General features: G+C 29.2%; 3 protein-coding genes across 3 annotated transcripts in view; all 3 read right to left on the reverse strand.

Annotated features, from left to right (window-relative positions):
- LOC119676774 (tyrosine-protein phosphatase 99A-like) overlaps positions 1-16,823 on the reverse strand; it is a gene marked incomplete at its 5' end in the record, with an annotated part of 569,905 nt that overhangs the window by 473,493 nt on the left and 79,589 nt on the right. The gene's annotated exons all lie outside the window — the stretch shown is intronic.
- On the reverse strand, positions 5,393-8,985 carry LOC119680886. The gene is made up of 4 exons (XM_038093897.1): positions 8,301-8,985; positions 7,743-8,239; positions 7,316-7,679; positions 5,393-5,690 (listed from the first exon to the last, which is right to left on the reverse strand). Exons 1-4 carry the CDS (start codon positions 8,503-8,505, stop codon positions 5,497-5,499), a joined length of 1,260 nt encoding a protein of 419 aa, XP_037949825.1. The 5' UTR covers positions 8,506-8,985; the 3' UTR covers positions 5,393-5,496.
- LOC119680883 lies at positions 12,413-14,199 on the reverse strand (the record flags this gene model as incomplete). Its single annotated transcript, XM_038093895.1, is given in 4 exon segments — positions 12,413-12,874; positions 12,942-13,311; positions 13,376-13,881; positions 13,991-14,199. Coding segments are annotated over 4 exon segments (1,290 nt in total). The 3' UTR covers positions 12,413-12,665.

Genomic DNA, 16,823 nt, shown 5'->3' on the forward strand with positions numbered 1-16,823 from the left:
ATACATATATGCTATTTTTAATTTATTTACTTTATTTATTCAATTATACTACTTATTATTTACTTAACTCATTATTAATAATTATTTTAATATGCTATTAATATTTATATGTAGATCTAATTTGTATTCTAAACTCAAATAAGATTGAATAGGATATTCTGAAAGCACATTTAATTAAGAAAAGTGATTGATCTATGAATAATGTTTATATTACTTTAAGATCTAGAAAAATTATTATTGTTGATCTTTTTAAAAGAAATTTAGGCATTACTAATATTAAACAAAATTAGTTTAGGATTTTTAACTATTATTATTAATTATTACAACTATTGTCGTGAAATCGCCTAACAGCCGGTACTGCTGTCAGAAGAGTCTCATTGTATCAAAAGAGTTTGAACTTTAAGTGTCTACGAATTTGTAAGCCGACAGATATGTGTGTTATAGGTATAGTAAAACTGGTTCAAAATAAAAGAAACAGATCATTCATTCACTAACACAAGCAGTTCGGTAGGAGAAGTAAAGGCAGACACGTCATACTTAATTAGATCAACAGTCTGTATGAATTTACCTATATCTTGTTGATTATTTATCACAATAAATATTTGTGTGTAGGTCAGTTTTTAAATAATCTCTTAAACAAATATTGAATGGATTTGAGTAAATTTTTTTCACCACATAGTTTTTATATGGATTTATACAAGAAACTAAGTGATTAATGTGAAAATTATTTACATGAGTATGATTTTACATTTAGTTTTAAATAAACTAGTCTTTAATTTTGTTGTATATAAAAATATTTCAGATTTATATAAGTCCTACCTTGATAATCACAGAAAATTTTCCATCTACGCCACTGCGAGCTAAATGAAAGATAGCTCTATGCATTTCACTAGCAAATCCATTGGGCTTGTCACCAGTGTAAGTGCTTTTTATTACAAGATTACTGACTTGTAAGGTATCGTCTTTGAAGTATTCCTTAAGAACATCTTGCAAAAAATCAGCAGTAATCCATTCTGGAGGTTGATAGTCTTTAGCACCAGTACCCATTTTCTTTTTGTTTTCAAATTAAATTTATTCAAATGTGTGTAAATTTATTTAAATGTATTTAAATAAATTTAATTATATTACATTCGACACAATAGAAATTTTTTTTTAAGTCACCTGACTTGTGTGAATAACGATCACAAAAATGACCGGCAACAAATTAAGCTAAACGAAAATGAGTCTGAAATGCCTTTGAAGTTATTTTGGTTAAATTTTTATTTAATATATTTTATCTTTAATATTCACGTGTTAATTAAAAACTCTCTGCTCTCCGATTTTCGTAAAAGTATATGCCGGCTTAACGTTTAGAGCGCCGTCAAGATAAGAGCTTTCCGTACAATCAAGTCAATTTTTGCTCGTGTATTTATTGAGGTTCTGTACACTGAGCGAATTTTTAAGAATGCAAATATGAAAAAAATATATTAAGATTTTTTATTTATACAAACGAGTATTGTTCAAGTAAAACATATGCAAATTTCATTATGTAACACAACTCTGATTTCATTCAACTAATCAATGTAATATTCCGGATTTTTTTTTATAAAAACTTACATAATATTTTGTTTGTAGGCACGGGTTTTTCGTTCATATGCGAAATATAAACAAATATGTCAGTGCAAATCTAAATTATACTTAATAACACTGGGTATATGGTGAAATGTTTATAACTTTTAAAATATTTATTTTAAGGTAGCAGAAGACCTGGTGCGACAGCGAAAACGTGAAGAAGATTGGCCGAAAGTGAGCTAGCTGAAACACGATATAGATGGAACGACATCTATACAGCAGCATCAAATAGAGTTAGATTTAGAAGAATTATTGAGGACCTATGCCCCACTGGGAGAAGTGGAAAATAATAGTAGTAGATTTATTATTCTAAATGAATTTCATCGTTCTTTAAGGACTCTCATTTCGATACAATACATTTATGCGAATCCCAGATATTATTGTTAAAGCCAATTTTCGGAATGACCTTCAAAGCGCAACTACAGGCGTAGAAAAGGAATAGCTAAAGGAATAATCACAAACCATACAGGATTAATCGGGACGCTGCGATGGTTTTGAACCAATCTTAGTTGAGTTTTTGGCGAATTGGTTTCGAAGAACCAAGATAATGTGATATGGGGCATTATCGTGTTGCAAAAACGAAAAATTGTAGGCTCTCAATTCTGCCTTCTGGGAGCATAATCTTAAAATAATATTTCTTGTTAAACAGCCACATCACGATTGTTTGGCCCACATCACGATAATCACAGAAATCATTTTAAAACTTTTGCAATATATTCGCTCGATTGGTTGGTTGTTTTCGGATCGCATGCATAGATTCAATTTTAATATCCACTCATCATATATTTTATTTTATCCAAAGTGACGTTATTTTTTTCAGTCTTCTCAACCATAAAATATTCTTCAAAATAGGTTATACAATTCTAACTGAAAAGTTAGTAGTATCAGAAGGCTATATGATGATATGATTTCCAGCAGTTAATGATGATGTTTCCATACACCGATTAGTGTCTTAAACGTTTTCTTTGCCTACTTGGAGTTGTGTACAACAATTGTTAACATTTTTTGCGAGAAAGTCTATTCATTGAGGGTCTTTTGCAGTAGTCTTAACATTTCTGTAGCAGATATAATATTTCACAAACTAAATTTAATGCAAATTACTTCCTCTACAAATAAGAACATTGTAAAAATCGCTTATTTAAATTTTCATGTAGAAAACATTTGAATCCATTCTTAAGAGCAAAGTCTAATTAATTGTTGTCTATTTTCTTTCATACTTATTACTAAAGAACCGGTATATTTAGGAGTTTGTTAATTGATTAGATTCTTCACAAGCACTACCATTACACCCAAATTCTTCAATAATATTATGTAGGTCGATTGCAAGTAATGTGTGAAATGTAGAAATGTGATTTTTTGAATAAATTTTGATAAATTCTTCACGCTCTATAAATGTGTACTTTGAATACAAATATCTATTCTGGAGACAATTAACTAAAAATATTGCAATATAACGTGTAAAAATTTTAAAGTATTTATTTCATCATCTAACGTATTTATATATGAAAATTTATGTAGATGTAGATATAGATATGTAGATAGTGATGTATAATATAAGTGCTCCGGCTAGAAAGGTATTTGATTCGATACCCGCAGGTGGAAAACGCGGTAGAGGACGTCCGCATCTACGGTGGAAGGACCAGGTGACCAACGATTTGGGGGCGCTCGGTACTACCAACTGGCGTCAGAAAGCAACTAATCGGGCTGACTGGCGGAGGCTACTCGACGCGGCCAAGGACGACACACGTCTGTAATGGCCAACTAAGTAAAGTAAGTAAGTAGATGTATAATATATAAGAAATTTAAAATGTTTGAGCTTATCCGCATGCTAGGTAAGAGTTGGTGTTTCTTTGCCACTTAAAAGTGATTATTAAGTTCATGGAAGGCATTTTTAAGGAAATCGAGATTCATATAGATAAGACAATCATTTACGTAGAAAATTTGTATGTTTAGGGTACTTAAAGAATATCTTGTTGTTTAGAAACAATAAGATTTAGAGTTTAATATAAAGAAATAACGCTCATTTAATAATAAAATTTTTAAACTTTCAAGAACTTTGAATTCTTCCAAAGTAATTTATAAAAATCATATGTAAAGAACAAAATATTAAGGTTCACAATTAAAGGCTGAAGACTTGATTATGTTAGCTTAAATTTGGAATTAATATTTACTATATAGATATATTCGTATATGTTCTTATTTATGTTATTAAAAAAATAAAAAAAATTTAATATAAAGTTATAAAACATTTTTACAGTTACAGACGATATAATAAACACTCTTATAAATCTGATAGATGTATAAGGTAGTGAATTAAATACATAACATATATGAGGTGTCAATGGGTGTCAATGGGTGCAAAAGATTATGTAAGAAAATTTTGCTATAAAAAATAAAAAACTCATTTAAATTATATTAATGTAAACTAGTTAATTAAATTAAAAATTATTAATAATTAATATAATTAAAGTAATTAATGTATGTATTATTGTTTCCGGTAAAACTACGGTTTCTTTATAGCGACAAAGAAGCGATATTTAAAATTCGAATAGCAAGGAAAGAAAGAATCGCTTCTTTGTCACTATAACTTACCAGCTACCAGCGCAGCTTTACCAGCAACAATAATACATATTTTAAAAATTAGACTTGTGAATATAAGAACAATAATATATAATATTGTTCACCTTTTCCTAAATCGCGAAAGCGAGTCTGTAGAGTAACATAGCATAGCTTCTTTGTAATAAGCACCAGAATTTTGCACTTTACTAAGAATAGCTTTGAGTATAAAAATATAGGCGAACTCAAAAAGTTAATTTTCAATTCGTTGAACTTGTGTTTCCAAATAAAGCTGTAGTTTATAAGCTCGTTCTAATTTAAAAGCATGGCCAGTGCTTTGGTTGGTGTCACTAATTCAATAAAAATAAGTGACAATAAAAACCTGGAACTTGAGCATTGAAAGTTTGTGCAGCCTTGGCTTCTTGTGGATAAACACGATTAGTCATCGCGTCTAATTTGACAGGTACGAGTTCTAAGCCTGGCACTAATTAAATAAAATTCGATTTTTTCCTAAGACCACTGATGAAGAGTACTTGGCAATATTCAGCAAAATTTCAATAAAAAATAAAAATAAAATTTTTGTGTTTGCCCTTTCTTGCTTTCTTTGCTATTCGAAAATTCTCTAAATTAATTAATTAAATTAATTATAAATAATAAAGTATATATGTAGCATCTATGATGTGATTATGTAATTCAGTACTAGATCCGAAGTAATGTCATTTCTTTTGGGAAGATTGGATATATAACTGAAATTTATATTCAAACACAGTTATTTTTTCATTAAATCAGTTTGAATTATGGATCGAAAAATAGACATATTTCAAGGATATTACATTTTGTATTACTCAGAACATTTTCAGCGTTGAGTTTTTTTGTTAACTTTCTGATATAGTATTGGGCATCATTATTATGCATAGACTTACTATATATTTTAGTTTTATAAGTTTTATAGTTTTATAGTTTTATAAATAAAATAATACAAGTAGTATATAGACTTTCATCTCATACGACATTCACTTTGCAATCAAGTTGACACCTTGGAAAGATAATGAATTCTGAAACAAATATCATATTAATTTTGATAACAATTTTATAACATATTATAACATCTAGATTGTGTGAGCAGCTGCAAAGATTCTTCTAGTTATCATCTAATGAGGCGTTTGTGTTTAAAGTTGGTATATTAAATTTTATGATATTGTCGACTAATGCTATATTTATTTAATGATATTTTATTAACATAAAAATAGTATTGTGTAGAACAAGCATTTGTTTCTTATATACATTTAAACATTTATATACATTAGTGCACTTATATTTAAACTAAAATTAAAAATCTAATATGCCACGTCGAAGTAAAAATGGAAAAATATCTAAGACTGCTCGAACATACACGGGATTTGTAAACGCCTTAAGACGGAATTTATCGCCCTCTTCTCCGGGTTGCATTAAATTTAATAGACTAGCTTCTTTGTTCGATGGTAGGAGAATCAATACCAAATGTGTAAATGTTGTTAGATAGCCTGTAAATTTAGAAAATAATTGAATAAAGGAATTCATATTTACTATAAGAAAAATGTGTATTATTTTTAATGAAAAATTTATATAATAAGCATCATATCAAATTGGAATACACGTATAAAGCTAAGTTTATAAACAAAAATAAAAGTGTAGACATTTTAATTGAAAAATTATTCAATTACTATTTTATTCTCTTATATCAGCATAATCAATAAATAATTATGATCTATGTAAAAAAATATTATTCACTGTTTATTCGTTAAGTTTGAAAATTCAAGAATAAGCATCTTTTCAATCAGACTTACTGGGAATATGGTATATGGTGTTAATTAAACTGCGAATTCGAAACATTGATATATTTTTAATTGTGGTAAATTTATTTCTCGACTTTTTTTTTTAATAATGTTTTTTATATATTTTATATTCGGCTATAGGTCACCTTTTCTTAAAGTTAAAATTAAACGTTTATTTAATATTTTTCAATCATCATCCTGACCATCATCAGGATCAGGATCTAAAATGAGTTAATAAAATCTATATCTAAACGTCATGCACTTGATTCTGTCGTATATATTGCATTTATGGTAGATCCTGATCTTGATGACTCTCAAGAAGAGTCGAAATATAGAATATTTTAAATGCAGTGTGTATTCTGAAGTTCTTTATATGTGAAGTCGATAAGTTTTAGTTTCTATATATACTAAATCGAACAACTAAATGAAAAAGGTTTCTTTGAGTTTATGTAAAAAAACACATACACAAGATTTTTTATTAAAAAAAAGGAACATATTAAAAAAATTATAATTTTAAATTTTTGAATAGTTTCTACTTAAAAATTAAATATGTAAATATGTATTGTTATTAGAAGTATTTAAAAAAATTAATTTATCAAGCGCCTCACATCATTAATTTCACTGAAATTCATTTATAATTTCAATAAAATTTCGATCATTTATATAGCCTGAGATATGGCCGTTTAAAAATATGTCTACAATGCCAATTCTCAAAAACCCATGTCTCCTTATCGTCTAGAAAAAAAATTTAAAAATTTTTTCTGAGGTACGGGTCTTCTCATTTTATGAAAGGAGCTTATAAAAAAAATTTCAGCCCAATTGGAGATGATGAGGTTATAATGGTATTCAATTTGTAAAAAAAATGACCCATATACAAATGTAACTTCAGATCTAAATTGGAGTTTCTCAGTTTTTGAGGGTATTACAGATGTTTGTTTATTTATAGGTATGAACAACAGATATGTTGATATATATTTGATATATTAGTTATTTGTATATATCTATTTATATATAAAATATATCTATATAAATCAATGTATATAATATAAATAAATATATTACATGGTATATACGAATGAAATGAATTTTAAGATCTACATTTTACATGCCAATATTTTAATGAAAGTTATTTTGGCCATAAATTTAGATATATCTTAATGTTAATAATCTTTATTTTTAAGAGTTCATTGCTACAGCAATATTTCTAGAAAGTGAACTTTGAAGAGGCTAAATAGACCTAGTATAATTGTTTAAATTGCCGAAAATTTTGTAATTTTTGTTTAACTTAATCTTTACTATATTTATATATGTTTAATTATTATGTCTATACTCACCCCAAAATCCATGTTTCAACATGCTTATATGGAGTTCGCGTAGCTTTGGTAGTGGCTTTGTAGATTGAAGTAGCCTTAAGCATTTGAGAAGATGTGTATGATAAATACGTACAAAATTATCGAATTCTCGTATACGTAAATTGCTTTCTGATGAACACATGATGACTTCCCAGAGATCTTGTGCTGGACTACCCCATTTACATAACTGAAAATCAATAAAACGTATTTGATTGATTTCACCAGTTGAAGTATAGTTTTGCATGATATTGCTGGACCAAAAATCTCCATGATTTAAAACTTTAAATTCATTCGGATCAGTGTTAAAACAACCCATAGCAGCATTAACAAATTGCTCTGCATTTGGCTGAAGAGAAAATAACATTTTTGAATGATTACTAAAAGACAAATTGATTTTCTTTTTACTTACAATGCGCTCTGCGTATTTCTCATAATCCTCCAAGCCCCAAGTAGACATCGCTGCTTTGAAACTTTGCACGCGTGCTTGATAAGATTTCGATTTCTGATAGTTTGCGGGTAGATAACTTTTTTGAAATTCTTCTGGGTATGCCCCATTACGCTGCTGCCATATCACTGTGACTGCATGAAATTCAGCCAGTTTTTCTAAAACGCGTTTCATATGTGCCATGTCGAAACCTTTCAGACGATTTATATTTTTAAATTTTTTAGTGTTTAAATCTTCTAGAACAAGTGTAATGCGTTCGGCCTTCTCCTCAACCCAGACGCATTTAGGCGCCAATTTTACTTTCTTATTAATATCATTATAGAGCGTTTCCAGTTGAGGCAGCAATTGTTCGTACATAAATTTTTCCTTGGGGAATAGATTTAGAGTGTTTATAAACGTACCTCCTTTGTCTTTATCTAGCATGGTTTTCATTATATATGACTGCTGTTGAGTAAAGCCATCTGCAATGCAAGTATATGAGTTGTTATCGGTTAGATAATATATTTTGATAATTAAACTTACCTTTCATTTCTATATCCATGTGTATACGTACCATAATTGATGTGTAATTCTCCCCGGGTGGCGTGGCAGCTGTAGGTGTGAATTTTAAAATTTTCTTGAACTGTGGCATATCTTTCTGTAGAATTTTTTCGAAGTATTTCTCGTTTATCCATTTCGGTATTTCGAGATTCAAATTCGGATTAAATTTTGTGCTGTTATCTGGCATATTTGTTGGTTGTCTTGGATTATTTTTGTTTGCTTTTTTGTTGAATATTTCAAGGTATTCCGCAATTGTCGTTTGTCAACCGATAGTTACGTTGTTTTTACTGGAACTAAAACTCTAGTCGCTTACCTTTGACGAAATATCTCACCTACTTTGTATGCTCTCTCATAATTACGATTCGTTTTCCAATTTAAATTTAGTAAATAACTATTTTAGCAGAGCGTTTTGCGCTCTGCGTTTTTTATTTTAAATGTAGCCACATAAATACTATAAACATATATCTATATATGCACATATAAATGTGTGTTATTTACAATTGTTTATATCACCCAGATAATAATCGGTTTTGTTTTAATGTTTGTTTGTCGACAAGTTTGCTTGACTGTAACTCAGCCGTTGATTAAATGAATTTCAATTTTAAATAAAGAACGGCAATGCTTGGATATTTTTTTTCGCAGATAATGCGGTTACGTTATGTGCATTTAAAACACCAAACGTACTGATTAGCAGGTTCTTACTAGAGAATTTCTACTGAAAACTGATAAGGAAACTGCTCTAGTTGTAAGAGGGCAACTATTGTTCCACTCAATTTAAGTGCACTGAACACAAGGGAGTAGTCGTATGAGCGCTGGAGAAATTGTTTTCATCATAATTCTTAATTATATTAATTTTGTAAAGATTTTATATGTTATAAATATAAAATAGATATTGACGTGTTAACTATTATAATCTCTAGGTAAATGAAAGTATGAGATTTTTGTGCAGTCCATATACCCAAACGTATTCTTTTGAGTCTACATATGCCGTGTAAGCTAACATAGTACAGTGATAATATATAATTAGCAATATTAAAATAATTACTATAGTTTCCAACTCAAAATTTTAATATATATTGTACTAATTAATAAAAACGTATTCAATTTCTTAATATTTATTAGAATCACTAATTAAAATGTTAGTCGCACTTTTGCCATCATATATAATATAAATGAAATACATATATATATATATATATATATTATGTACACTTGTACATTAATATGTTGGTTTGTCGAATGTGTTACGTTTTAACACGTTAATTATATAACACGTGTATTCTTCCATTGTGTTTTATTTCTAGCCTCTGGGAGTGAGTACATAAGGCAATGTATCTGATGGCATTCAAGCCGATAAATGACAGCACAATTCTGCTCTGCTTTAATCCTAGTATAAGCATCGTTTCTACGTGGCACTCTTGAATAATTATCTAGTAGTCTTTGAATAACAAACCAAAACTGTGTACAGCGAGGTGCCCATCTTCATGAGTTTGTGTGTAGGGTTTGACATTCGTCATTAAAATCAGCAGCCAGTAAAAGACATGATCTAACCTTCTCAAAAGAAATTAAATGTTGATAACTTCCTCAGACGAACTATGATTTACAGATATTATCTTTAATATTCTGAAGCACTATAGTTAAGATGCATAATTACTACTACTTCTTATTCCCTCCAAATAATAGGTTTTCTCAAAACTCTCAAAATACGCGTTTGTTTCGGTAATGACTTCTTCATTCGACTCAAATATCTTACCACCCAACCATTTCTTTAGGTTTGGAAACAGAAAATAGTCGCAGGGGGCTAAATGTGGAGAATATGCTGGATGGGGTGACTAGACTAGTGTGCACACGTGACTAGACAAGTGTGCACACGTGGATTGTCTTGATGGAACAGCACTTTCTTCTTCGCCAAATGCGGCCGTTTTTGCTTCAAATCAACGTCGAATCTGTTCAAAAGCTTTGAATAATATTTGCAGGTGATCGTTTTATCTTTCTCGAATGACACCGCTTGCATCCCAAAAAATTGTGGCCATGACCTTGTTGGCTGACAAATTCTGTTAGGCCTTCTTTGGTCCACGTTCACCCCTAGCAATCCACTGTTTCGATTGTTCCTTGGTCACTGGCGTATTGTGATGGATCCATGTTTCGTCCACAGTAAAAAACGGCGCCAAGAATTCGTTCGGATTATGGCTGAACATCGCTAAACACTCTTTTGAAGTGGTCACAGGATTGCGCTTATGGTCGAGTGTGAGCAAATGCGGCACCCATCTCGCGAAAAGTGCTTTCATGTCCAAATATTCGTGTAAAATATGATCACTTATTTTGGGCAACCTGAACGTTCGGTGTCACTAGTGCTGGTACGACCACAACGGAACTCTGTAAACCACTTCTTAACCATTGAAATTGATGGTGCCGAGTCCCAGTAGTATTTATCAAGTCTTTCCTTAGTTTCAGTGATGGAGTTTTTACGTAAAAAGTAATGCTTAATCTGCACACTTTTTTCCATTTTCGTAAAAATTCACGAGGTTGTCTGCTTTGAAAGGCTATCAAACACCAACTGAACGACGTAGCTTGCTCAAAATTACAAAGTTGCCCACTCTTAGATTAAAGCTGACGACAGCACTGTTGCATTTGGATTAACTGCGAGGAAAATTCAAAAAGTCACTGACTTATCAAACCGCCCACGTATATAAGCGTACTTTACCTGCTATGCAAATAAGCGTGTAGTTCGCTTCCATTTTTTAAATAATAAACTTTAAAATCCAGCAAAGGGCTTGTTTTTATCAACTTTATCCACGCAACTTTCTCTAACATTACTCTAATTTGCGCGTCGACCATGATGATTCGAAGAAATTTGTAACATTTAAATTTTGCTTGGGTATTTCAAGGAAAGCAAGAAAGAGACGAAGACATTTAGGGTTCCCTTACCAGAAACTGCAGCTTCCATGAAATTCATATTCAAAAATTGTCTATGTTGATTGTCTTCACGTAATTTGACATACATTTATGGTAGTATGTGACACTAGACTCCCTCACTGCGATATTCATAATCCTACGTTGCAATTCTTCTGATCGCTTAAAATGAGATTGATCACTTCTTGATTGACGGTGAAACCACTTCTGATGTGGTATACGTACTGTCATATCGTAGCTTTTGTTAGTAAATTTATACATTATTTATTTGGAATTTGAAGTAATATTTGAACCAATGTTTTTAAAAGAAGTACTTGGTTGATTGCTTATATGTAGACACAATTTTGAAGAAACCAAAAGGCATTTAAATATTTGTTAAAAGTATTTATATTTGAATCATAAATCTTCTGTAAGATGTACAACTAATGCATTTTATTATATGTATGTGTGTACATATACGGAACTCTACGGTAGTTTCAGCTGTATCAGAAAAATTAATTTTTACTCTTCAGTGGATGGTTATTTGACTAATTGAACTATGTTATAGACTATGAATATAAATAAAATGTTGCATTTTATATTAACTCTTTTGAAACTTTTATACTAGTATCTTTTTACTAGTATCTGAGTATTTTAGATATATTTTATCTTTTTTAGATAATTTGTAGACATTATTTTATGCTTGTATGATTTGACTGTAAGGATGCACTGTTATATATCTGTTATTATATGTCACATATATATATTATCTCAGTTGATGTTCTTCACTTGTAGTTAAGATAATTTTCAGATGACATGCTTTCCAGTTCCGCATTTTTCTTATATGGTAATAATAATACCTTCAAGTTTAATATTTGTTTATTGAAATAAAAACTATTACGGTCTAAAGTTAGTTTATGCCTTAGCGATATGTGAAATCTCCATTTGGTGGCTCTGTTCCATTCTACTAATTGTGCTTATTATAATGTAATAAAATAGTAAAAGTAATTGGTGTAGAATTTATTTCTATAATAAGGAAGTGTACTTCAGATTGTAATCACAATATTGGTTGGCTTCATCGTCATTTTTATTCAAGGGACTTATTTGTTTTGAAAATTTTTATTAAAAACTTATGATATATACTATAATTTCATATTATTATAAATTTTTATTAGAAACTTATATAAAAAATGAATCCAGAATGTTTCCTAATTAAATAATGTTAACTGAAGAGGTGATTACTTGATCCAAGAAATGAATAAATGCGTTGGTAAAGGAGGAGATCCCAAAAACAACATTCTGATATTAATGTCATTCATATAGAAAAAATTCAAAATTTATATTAAGATAATTGACTAAGTAGTTGTTTCAAAGTTAAGTTGATATCATTAAATATTGAAATTTCATTAAATAAGCAAAAGCATCTTTTTCAGTTCTTTGATTAACATAAATGTTTTAATTGTCGTAGTCCTGGAAATTGAATAAACCGCGTCTGTAGTAAAACGGATATAAATCTCGCATTGTTTCCTTAAAAGCTGGATTCATAAAGGCACGCATTCTGAATTTTTCGCCCTCTTCATCGTCTCTCAGAAGAAAATTAATGTTGCTGTCTTTATCAGATGGCAACAAAACAAGGAATAAATGATTAAAGCAAGCAAAGAACGCTGCAAATGTATATAAATAATTTTAAAAGACATCTATTTAAAGAAAAATATTTAAACTATAACTTACCATAAAAGCTATTGTGCTTAGAAAACATTTCTATTTGAATTTCACGCAACTGTGGAAGCGGCTGTTTAAACTTAAGCAGTTTAAGGCACTCAATCAAACGTTCATAGTAGATTTCCACAAAGTGATCAAACTCTTTAATACGAATATCTTTAGCAGCTGAAATGCTGATAAAGAATAATAAATCTTCAGCTGGACTACCCCATTTGCATATCTGAAAGTCCAACAGCAGTAACTCATCGACTTCGCCATCAGGCAAGCTGTTAAACATAAGATTACTGGACCAAAAATCACCATGCGTTAATACATTAAATTTATTATTTGAGGTATCCAAAGTACTTTGACAACATTTCCAATATTGTTCGAATGTTGGCTATAAAATAATTATTTAAATGAAAATTAAATTAATTTACATTTGTACAATACAAAATACTTACAAAATTCTTAATATATTTGTCAGCATCTTCCAATCCCCAACCACTTATAGCTTTCTTATAGGCATTTACTCGTGAATTGTATAAATTCTTATGAAATCCGTATCCTTCATTGTTATGCACAAATCCGCTTTGAAAGTCTTCTGGATATGGACCATGTTGTTCTGCATAAATTGCTGAGGCAGCATGATATTCAGCCAATTTTTGCAGAATACGTCTCATTTCTCCCATATTGCAGCCCTTCAAGCGATTTATGTTTTTGAAATTTTTGGTCTGTAAGTCTTCGAAAACGAAATTTATTCGTCCATCGTTAAGTTCTGTGAAAATACATTTTGGAGATAACTGGACTTGCCAGCCAGCAGCTTCATAAAGTTCTTCAAATGCAGGAAGATATGTGCGATACATTTCCATTTCTTTGGGGAAGAGTGACATTTTCTTAATATCACTACCACCTTTTTCATCATCCAATTGAGTTTTAAGGACGTAGGTTTTACGTTTTTTGCTACCATCTAAAATAGTTTCGTAATTATATTAAATAGAGCTTAGTTGTGGTAGTTCATTGAAATAATTTTAAACAGTTATAATAAATAAATAATATTTAATAAACTTTTTTATTACCTTTCATTTCCAAATCGATGTGTACGCGAAGCATTATGGATGTAAAATTCTCCCCTGGTGGTATCGCTGCCGTCGGTGTAAATTTAATAACCTTTTTATAATTTGGTTCATCCTTTTCCAAAATATTTGTAAAATAGTCTGCAGTTATCCATTTCGGTATTTCCAGATTTTCATTTGGATTTATGATGTCGTTATTTGGTGGCATGGCACTTTAAGAATTAAAAATATGAAACAAAATTTATATAATTATGTACATTTAGTATAAATCTTAAGTAATAACCATTTCCAAGAATTATATGCAAATACTATGCTCAAAATTATTTTCGATTATATAGACAAAGTTTTTCCTTCTCTAATAATTGATGAACTATTGGATTATATTAATGTTCTTGAAGTTCTTTGGCAAGACATAATGATAACAATTAATACGATGACTTGTTTCTTGAAACAACATTAATATATATTATCATTATATATAAACAATAACATTAAATTTTTATATGTAGCGAAGTGATTTATACTATAGAATAAAGTGGTTGAAAGAATGTAGTTTGTAGTTTGTGTGACCAACGATTAATCGAACTGGCTGGCGAAGCCTACTCGACGAGGACAAAGACGACTCATGTTTCTAATGGCCAACTAAGTAAGTAGGTATTTCAAGGTAATATTATGGTATAAGTATAAATGCATTGTGCCACACCTTATCAAAAGCTTGCTTAACATTAAGACGAACTTCAGTGCCATATGCGCATCTTATTTCGTTTGTTATTCCACAATATTTATTAGATGATCTTATCTTTCTCTCTGAAACTAGATTAATAGGTAGGTTGCTAATTGTCGTAAAGGCGCTTCAGTTTTAAGATAAGGATTTTTTGTATGAATTTTGACAGACGATGCACAAACTTATCGGCCTTTAAGATGTTAATATATGATCCTTTTCTACTTAGTGAATTTTACTACAGTTATATATTTTTGAGTTATATAAAATTTATTCTACTTTATAACTTTGATCTTTACTATACAATATAGTAACTTTCATAAAAGAGAAAGAGATTGTTGAAAGAGATTTTTGAAGATTTTCTAAGGATTATTAGTTTTAAAACAAATAATATAGAAATATCTTCGGAAGTTTGAGATAAAATGTTTTGGAACGATTACGAAATAATCTTTAAATAGTTCATACTGAAATAGTTCATAAGTTTGTTTTCATTTTAAGTGAGTTTCACAATTTTATGAAAATTTATCTTGATAAGATGATTAAAAAATAATAATAATATATTATTATTTAACATGTAATCTTATATGTATGTATTTTTATTTAAAAAGAGGCTTGTTCTATCTCATATAATATTTATGTGTCGTATCTTATCTTGTTATTATCGCGATTGTTTCCTGACTGATATGCCAATACTCTAGAAATACTAATATGAGTGTGGAACCTGATTAAATTGTCAGCAACACTACAAATTATATTAGATTGTTTTATATGAACAAATATGTTAGTTGGGAATGGAATATATTTATATATACATATTCAATTGCATATATGTTATATATGTATGTATATATGTGTTATATTAAAAGTATTAAAAACTTTATAATTTTAAACAGTGGAATAGAGCACTACGATAATCCATAGTATGTCTTTTATGATATTTACTAAACCTAACCGACACTGCTTTTCAAAGCCAAAATGTCGCTAATTAAAAGCACCTAATTTTGGACAGGATTAATAGCTTTCTCGCAACATAGTCAGTTGTTCAACATTAAAAACACTATATACATGCATGTAAGGATGTAATTATAATTTCCTGTGTAATAATGTACTGTTGCTAATTTAATTATACCAAATTATAGTTAATAATAAATATAGTTATTTTGGTACTGAAGATATGTCTGTATGGTTCTACCCCATAGTTATTCATCCCGATTATTGGCACTACTTATATTAGCCTTGCTTAGTTAGTAATTAATAATTTCATTTCATAACTTCATTTCATAATGGAATAATTTTTAACCATTAAATTAAATTAATTTATTATGTAATAAGACATATATGTCTTTATATATAAAGAATTTAAATATTGGAATAAGAAATTTTGTTACTTTTTTTTTTGTAACGCTTCTCATAAAATATTAAATGTTAAAAGAAATTAGATAATGATATATATGATTTAAGTAATTTGTTTGAATCGGTGATGCAGTGCCGACAAATAGTGCCATACGAGCCAACTAAATCAATTAAAGGCCACTAAATTTATATAATATTTATTCAGTTGTTTCTTTTAGTTCTGACTGTAGATTTTTTGTCGTTAAAATTTAGTCTAAATGTAGTTAAAAGTAAATATTACACATAACTTATAATATAAAACCATCGTTTTCTGATATGCCTAGTCGCATCAGTAAAAGGATTTATATAATAATAATAATAATAAATTAAATAATTAGTTAAAGGAATGCCATGAGTACGTAAAATAAAAATCTCTTATTTTTAAGCAATTATAAATGTCAATATTTTCAAAATGAATAAATATATATATAATGAAAAATATATATTAACAAATAACTCTCTTGAATGAATATATCTGTTGGGTGTATCAATTTTCCTAAATTAATTTTTTTTTGTTATAATTTTCAACAACTTATCCCTTTCAGTACGATATCCCGCTTAAAAAAAAAAAGGCTGGCAGACAATGAGTGTCGGCATAAGAAAGTTTTCACTGTATTTGTATTATAAATTTAAAATTTTACTTATAAGTCACTGCTTTTTATTTGATCTTAAATTTAATGAAAACAATGCAACTTCACATTATGATTAATGACATCTCAAATA

The sequence above is a fragment of the Teleopsis dalmanni genome, chromosome 2 (genome assembly GCF_002237135.1).
Source record: "Teleopsis dalmanni isolate 2A chromosome 2, ASM223713v2, whole genome shotgun sequence".
Taxonomy (NCBI): domain Eukaryota; kingdom Metazoa; phylum Arthropoda; class Insecta; order Diptera; family Diopsidae; genus Teleopsis; species Teleopsis dalmanni.